Genomic DNA, 8152 nt, shown 5'->3' with positions numbered 1-8152 from the left:
GCTTTTTTACCTTCCCTGGTAGATTTTTATGCGTTTATATAATTTAATTCCTCAATATAATTGTTTATTATTTCTACAATTTTTTTAGTTCTTATACAATTAACTTAGTCATTACTCTGTAATTTAAATAAGATTCTTTACGTGTTGATAGTACCATTAATACTGATTTATTCCCCTAACAGCAAGTTTGCGTTCTATATTCATTAGTGGTAATATCTAACATCCGGATTCAAATAACAAACATCGTTTTTCTGTTTTATAAAGACTTAAATTTAAAGTATTATTAAAATCAATATGCCGACATCGATCTATTTCTGTGTAAAAGCATGAAAAAAGTATGAATTGGCTTTGATAAAATCGTCAAAATCAGCCATAAATTGTTAAGAAACTATCTCCATTTCTGCCTTCGTATCTCTCTTGCTAACGGACTTATTACCGTAGACGTAGTAACGCAAGGGCTTACTAGCCCACTCCGGGCCGCTATTGTCGATTCCAATTCTAGCGGACCTGATAATCCTAAAGTCCGACAACGCGCCGTCATCTTCAATCCACAGAGACTTCCAGGTACAAACAGAGTACTTATTGTGCTGCCTGTCAAGCTGATACGCCATACAGAGTTTTGATGGGCCATTGCACAGTTCATGCGGTTTTAAACTTGCTTTCCTCGTCTCCGACAGCTTCCGCTGATCAGCCATGTGTCCGATACCAATCAGAGGATCGACTGCTCGCACCAGTACCGCACATCCGACACCTAAGATCTTACCAATGGTAAAATAAAAAAGAGCTCTTCTCAAAGTCCCAATATAAGTATAAGAATCTACACTTCTTTTTATAATTAAGATAAAGCTTTTGTAGTAGCAGAAAATTTTTGTAATAGAAACTTTGAAGCTAACTATTCGGATCTACAATTCAAATTAAAGAGCTGTAGGTTTGACTTGCAAAACTTAATTCACTGCAATATAAGCATGTTTTTCGCGCTCGGAATTCTCGTTAACGTTGGCGCTTCCCAACACGTAATATCGCGTTTTTCTAACGTAGATATCGTTCGAATCTGAATTGATCTTTTGATGATTTTTTGGTAGTATAACCACTATAGTGAGAGATCTTGCAAAGGACTGATTCTCAAGCTATAGACTATTACACGCATAAGCAAATTTTCGATCGAAAGCGTCCTGGTCGATCGCAAACGCATCGCAAATCCTGAACAAATGATTACAAAGCTTGTATTGCTTTAAGCGCGTCGTACATCTCATAATTTGCTTTTCTCTTCTATCCTTAACCTGCATATTTCTTAGCAATTGCATGTACTCTAAGCCCACTAACAGTTCCATCACTCTAATTAATACATACACATTCGCTTCTAAACGTTATTTACGTACTATAGCACTATAATAACGTTATTTAGAGTATTATGACATCGATAGTATCGCATTTCTATGTACAATTAATATTTCAAAATCAAACCACCCTCCCTCCCTCCCCTTCTCCTCTCTCCCTCTCTTCTTGACTATTTTATTTACTTACAAAAGCTAAGAGAACTAAATTTTAGCTAAATTGTAGATTTTCGAATATAAAAAAAATCTGACTAGCAATCATAAAATATCACAATTATAATATTTACACAATTAGTTCTCTTAGCTTTTGTAAATAAATAATATAGTCCAGGAGGGAGGGAGAGAGAGAAAGAGAGGGGGGAGGGAGGGGGAGAGGGGAGAGAGAGAGAGAGGTTTGATTTTGAAATATTAATTGTACATAGAAATCACAATTATATCCTAAAAACTGTTTGAACGAATTATTACAAAGCTTGCATGATGATATAACTTTTCATCTTAGATTCACTTCAACATTATTAAAATACATATATGTGGTATTTTTCACGTTTCTCTTTCTGTTATTAGTGAATTACGAATGTAATATTTGTTTGCTTTCTTAATTGTATAATGTTAATGATATCGGATAATTTTATGCAGAAAGAAACTAAAATATTTTATACATATGGTGAAAGAAAGAATTTCATATGGTAGCACTCACCTTGGCTAGAAATATTGAAGCAATGATACATGCCATATGTCATATAAACGTAAATGGTTCCTGGTGGCATGTACATCGGTATATTACAAGGTGTAACTTTGTTCTGATAAGTTTTAGATGCCTTGTCAATTGCACCCAAGTATCCCTCAGTCTCCACTATTCTACCTTTGAGAATGGTCCCATTCTTGAGATAACGTACAAGCACTTTACCTACAGAGAAGATAAAAGATTTGTCTTTAACTGTTAACACATCAGAGGTATTTCAGTAAGTATAACTACTTCATATAATACTTAATATAATTGACTACTGTTAGGGATATAATAAATATTTGAATGAATTATAGAAAATATAATGTTCGCTATGGAACCTAATAACTGCTGTGCAAGTTCCTCGCAGGGAATATCAAAGAACTCATATCGCAATCTTCCAGCGGACAATTCCTTCTCCCAAGGTGTTATAGGAGGGTCTTCCAATTGTTTTAATTCCTCTTTCATCACTTGCAAGTCCACAACAGCTCTTGGTATTCCTTTGTTTACTTTTGTATTTAGTTTCAATCCCTCATCTCGATCTATAAAACAACTTTTTGACAAACACATCTATAAAAATAGCAATCTTATAATTAATAAATAGAACTTACTACTAACTTTTAACAGGAATTTTTGTCTTTGGCTTTCCTTGAATGCTTTGCAACTTTTCGGAAGATTTAGCAGTATAAAAATTAGCCATATTATGCACATTTTTGCTATCTTGACTCCACAAGGAATTTAGGTTTAATTTGGATTTTCCACTCGATTCCACCTAACAAAAAACAATGTGTATTTATATGAAAGAGATATGTAGCATCTTAAATTTATAATATAATATACAAATAAACTGTAACATTTGCACATTATTTTTTTTTAATTATCCTAACATATAAAGTAACATCAAAGTTTAACTCTAATCTTCTTGTATAACATTGATTTTGCATAATATAATGAGAAATTATTATTCTTGATAAATTAACTGTTAAATATTCTTTTGACTATTATAAAAGTAGGTAATGTTGTCCATAAAAGTGAGTTAGAACTTGTTATAAAAACATCAAAGATAATACAAACTTTTGGAGTTATTTGCATCTTCATCAACTTTACTCCTTCATCAGGATTCTCCTCAATTGCATGTTGTTGCTGATTTCTTGCAGCTGCTCTTGTTCGCTTCATCGACTTATTTTTTGTCGCGATTTCAATGGTTTCACAACCTTTGATTGCTCGAGAACGAATTATTCCTACGAAAGGTATTTAATCGATATATTATAGGTTGAAATTAAGGAGATGCTGGAGTCGTCAACGAACTTGCAAAGTGTCGATAACGTAGAGGCGATCGTCAAAAAGTAGGGAACGTTTCATCGTTATCGACGTTAGTGAATTTTGGTACACATATGTGTATATACAGAGAGAAGCCTGAAAGAGCGGTTATGGCTGCATTTACAGCGTTATGGAAAAGTTGGCTGATTCGCAGCGCCAACTGGGCCCATTTTTCATGGACATGAACTACTAAGCCAATGTCCACGATTTGTCGGTACTATTCCGTGCTATGTCCATAATTATTTGGTTCTGTTCTGTGCTATGTTCACGAGCGAGCTAGATTAGTTAGATAAAAAAGAAGAATCGGTCTTTGTCTCACCACCAGCGAATAGACAATCGCGACGAAGCGAGCCAGCAGCGATGTTATCGTAAGGCAGACGTAGCCGTCTCCCCTTTCACCCCCTTATTTTCCTTTCCACATTGTTTTATATTCATAATTCGGGAAGAAAATAATTTTGAGAGTTCGGACGATTTCTAGCAATGACGCGACAGTGATAACATGCGGCCACATTAATTTGTCATGACTTTTATATTACTTATAATTACATAATAGCCCATATATGCAAATTATAGATAATTATTGCGCGTATGTTTTAATATCCCACATAGCACCGCAATATTGCAGGAATATTACAGAAATGTTGCAGGAATATTACTAAAATATTGCATAAATATGACAACAATATTGCAGAAATATTTAATGTCCTAGGCATAAGTCTCGCAGAAATATTGCGGGAATATTGTTATGATGTTGTAGGAATATTGTCACAATATCACAGGGCTATTGCCACAATGTTGTTGAAATATCGCCACAATCTTGCAGGAATACCTATGAAATATAGCCACAATATTGCAGAAAAATTGCAAAATATTGCCGAAATATTACTGCAATCGTGCAGGAATGTTGCTACAATATTTCTTAAATGTTGCTGCAATATTGCAGGAATATTACTGAAATATTGCATAAATATCACAGCAATATTGCAAAAATACTTAATGTCCTAGGCATAAATCTCGCAAAAATATCTCAAGCGTGGTCTACAATGACTGTAAGCAGTAAGAAGTAAGCGTAAGCAGTAAGAAATAAACCAATCACAGTCGATTATGACAAAAATAATCAACTGTGGTTGGTCCATTTCTTACTGTTCACGTTTTCTTCTTATTGCTTACGGCCATTGTAGACCACGCTTTAGAAACACAGCGTTAAATAAAAAAATGTTTCAGACAAAAGTTGTTTGACTTGAAGGGGGACATAAGACAGCGATAGCATTTTGTTAATAGATGGCGCCACTTTCAAGATATTCACTGACTATCAATTTTTATAAATGAAAATCCCAACTTTTTATTATATCTTCTTTTTCTACCAATTAATTTGAACAACTTTTGTCTGAAACATTTTTTATTTGTTTAATATTTTTTGAGATATTTAAGGAAAACTTGGTAATTTTTCCAACATTTAACTTATGATATCTTGCTAACTATTCGTCGAAAGAAAATATAGCATTAGACTTTTTTACTTTATTTAATATCAAGAATATATTAATAGTGCCCTAACTTTTGTTAATTTAATAATTTTGAAATTTCCAAAGGTCGATAAGTTAACAAAAGTTAGGGCACTATTATAATAATATATTCTTGATAGTAAGTAAAGTAAAAAAGTCTAATACTATTTTTTCTTTCGACGAATAGTTAGCGAGATATCGTAAGTTAAATGTTGAAAAGTTTTCCTTAAATATCTCAAAAAATATTAACCAAATAAAAAAATGTTTCAGACAAAAATTGTTCAAATTAATTGATAGAAAAAGAAAATATAATAAAAAATTCGGATTTCCATTTATGAAAATTGATTGTCAGTGAATATCTCAAAAGTGGCGCCATTTATAAACAAAATGCTATCGCTTTCTTGTCCTCCTTCAAGCCAAACAACTTTTGTCTGAAACATTTTTTGATTTAACGCAATGTTTCTGAGATATTTGTGATGTGACATTAAAATGGGACACTCTGTATATAAATTGTTTCACACTGCAGTGTTACGGCGATAATCAGAAATATTACGTGGCGGTCTGTCATGCTGGAATATAGCGGCAATATTCCTGTGATATTGCAATGAGATTTATCATCGCGCAATAATGTTGTAATATTGCCACTATGTTGCCATACGATAGTCACATTGTAACATTGCAGTAATATTCCAGTGATATTGTAATATTCCAGTGATATTGCCTAATATATCGCTCATCTGTTAAGTCAAAACGCAAATATTTTCTGTAATCATAGCTTCAGAATCATAAATTTTATAAGATTTGTAAGATGCTATAAACCATAATTGCTAAAAAGTTTTTATTAAAATCAGTATCTTATCATTATCATTTTTATAATAAAAATACAGATGTAATATTAACGTATATATATATATATATATATATATATATATAAGACAATTTTCAATAATAGGAATAGGAATAATAGGAATATAAATATAATGATAGCATAAAGAATAATGTTTATATTGATGTTTATATTGACAATAGAAGTTCTCAATAAGAACTTTTCGCAAATCGAAAAAATTTTATGTCTTATTCAGTAAAGGATTCTGAAACTGAGTACAGCAACCGTCAATAGCGTGACTATAAACTTTGAGCTAACAGATATTGAAGAAATCGCTAATAATTCTTTTCGGGAATAATTTTTTTAAGAGTTTTCGGGTAAGCTTTTTACGATTTGACCATTTATTAGGAGCGCAAAAAAGTTCTGAGCCTTTTTTTGCAAAATTCAAAATTTATTTAAAAACAAACAAAACTATATTAATCAACGAAATATTCCCCGTTTGCATCGATGACCTTTTGCCATCTTTCGGGCAGCTTGCGAATTCCCTGATGGTAGAAGCTCACCGGCTTCGAGGCGATAAAGTCATCAATGTATTTTCGTATCTCTTCAAGTGTCACAAAATGTGTATCAGCCAAGAAATGCTGCAGAGACCGGAATAGGTAGTAATCGGAAGGCGCCATGTCTGGGCTATACGCCGCGTGCGGGAGAAGTTCCCAGCCTAACGCAAAGATATGGTCCTGAGTCACTTTCGCAACATGTGGTCGGGCATTGTCATGAAGCAGTATCACTTTACGACGTCCTTTGCCAGTAAATGGCCTCTTTTCTTCAAACGCATCGCTCAAATTGCTCAATTGTTGCTGATAGCGATCTGCCGTTACTGTTTCACCCGGCTCGGTAACAACTCGTAATACAATACACCTTTCCATTCCCACCATATGTAAAGCAAAACCTTCTTGGCGTGGATGAAGAAGGTTGACCAGGGTCAACCCATGATTTTTTACGCTTCGGATTATCATAAAGTATCCACTTTTCATCACCTGTAATGATTTGCTACAGAAAATCCTTTTTCCGGAACCTTGAAAGCAAAGTGAGTCCCATGTCACGCCGTCGATTTTTGTTGTCTTCGCACAGTGCATGCGGAACCCATCTGCCTTCCTTTTGAACTTTTCCCATTGCATGTAAACGTGTGGAAATGGCTTGTCGCGTAACGCCAAGTTGCTCTGCAAGCTCCTTTTCAGTTTGTGCAGAGTTTATATCCAACAATGCTTGCAGTTCGTCCGTTTCAATCTTTTGAGGGCGTCCAGCACGCGGTTCATCTTCAAGACTGAAATCTCCTTGGCGAAATTTTTGATACCACCTTTTACACGTAGCATAACTTACAGCGTTCTCTCCATATGCAACACAGATCATTTCAGTGGCTTCAGCAGCATTTTTCTTCAGATGAAACGCGAAGTGGATGGAAAATCGAATATGCTCTTTTGTTATTGCCATCGTGAACACTGCTGATTTTAAGGTTATGTGCATCAAACGCCAAATCGCACAATGTTTCGAAAGACCAAATGTCACTGCTTTAAAACCACAAGAGGGCGGGAAAATTAATGCAATTTAAATTGTGGTTTCAGTAGTATGAAATCTAGGGCTCAGAACTTTTTTGCGTTCCTAATAGATCTAAACAAAACGGCGTATTTTCTTCAGTCTGTCTTTTATGAAAATCATTCATTTCTTAAAAAAAATTGTTATTTTATACCGGAAACTACAAAGATCGCGTTATTAACATTTGTACCTTAAAAATATGTGGGTAGTTTTTTTTCTAAATTTTTTTTCAATATGGCGGACTCAACATTGCAGCCGAAATCACGAATTTCATCTTATATCGATTTTTCTAACGTTTTTTCACTTTATAATGCAGATTTATTCAATCTGTCTGATATATCACTCCGCAACATTGTTATAATATTCCTGCGATATTGTAGATTGATATATCACATTGAACTATTACTGCGATATTCAGAAATATTACATAGTGGTCTATCATGCTGGAATATAGCGGCAATATTCCTATGATATTGCAATGAGATTTATCATCGCGCAATATTGTTGTAATATTGTCACTATGTTGCCATACGATAGTCACATTGTAACATTGCAGTAATATTCCAGTGATATTGTAATCTGATATATCACTCCGCAACATTGTTATAATATTCCTGCGATATTGTAGATTGATAGATCACATTGAAGTATTACTGCGATATTCAGAATATCGCGAAATATTACGTAGCGGTCTATCATGCTGGAATATAGCTGCAATATTCCTGTGATATTGCAATGAGATTTATCATCTCGCAATATTGTTGTAATATTGTCACTATGTTGCCAATACGATAGTCACATTGTAACACTTCAGTAATATTCCAGTGATATTGTAATCTGATATATCACTCTG

General features: G+C 33.9%; 1 protein-coding gene across 2 annotated transcripts; it reads right to left on the bottom strand.

The window, feature by feature from the left end:
• Positions 1 to 35: 35 nt before the first annotated feature.
• Positions 36 to 3469, bottom strand: LOC105185920 (probable DNA-3-methyladenine glycosylase). 2 transcript variants are annotated; one of them, XM_011145777.3, is made up of 6 exons: positions 3367 to 3469; positions 3133 to 3299; positions 2677 to 2830; positions 2400 to 2600; positions 2032 to 2241; positions 36 to 751 (listed from the first exon to the last, which is right to left on the bottom strand). In XM_011145777.3, exons 2-6 carry the CDS (start codon positions 3232 to 3234, stop codon positions 381 to 383), a joined length of 1038 nt encoding a protein of 345 aa, XP_011144079.1. In that variant the 5' UTR covers positions 3235 to 3299; positions 3367 to 3469; the 3' UTR covers positions 36 to 380. The 2 variants fall into 2 exon arrangements, with proteins under 2 accessions (XP_011144079.1, XP_011144080.1); XM_011145778.3 differs by having other exon boundaries at positions 2670 to 2830; positions 3133 to 3469.
• Positions 3470 to 8152: the final 4683 nt, after the last annotated feature.

This window comes from Harpegnathos saltator, unplaced genomic scaffold, assembly GCF_003227715.2.
Source record: "Harpegnathos saltator strain DR-91 unplaced genomic scaffold, Hsal_v8.6 scaffold546, whole genome shotgun sequence".
NCBI classification, from domain to species: Eukaryota; Metazoa; Arthropoda; class Insecta; order Hymenoptera; family Formicidae; genus Harpegnathos; species Harpegnathos saltator.
The sequence above is the reverse complement of the archived record's forward strand: the minus strand, read 5'-3'. Positions and strand labels throughout refer to the sequence as shown.

Coding starts and splice junctions, on each gene's coding strand:
- LOC105185920 (XM_011145777.3), bottom strand. CDS start 3,234: ATGAAGCGAACAAGAGCAGCTGCAAGAAATCAGCAACAACATGCAATT. Junction 2,601..2,676: donor GACAAAAATTCCTGTTAAAA/GTTAGTAGTAAG, acceptor GTTGTTTTATAG/ATCGAGATGAGGGATTGAAA. Junction 2,242..2,399: donor ACTTGCACAGCAGTTATTAG/GTTCCATAGCGA, acceptor TCTTCTCTGTAG/GTAAAGTGCTTGTACGTTAT.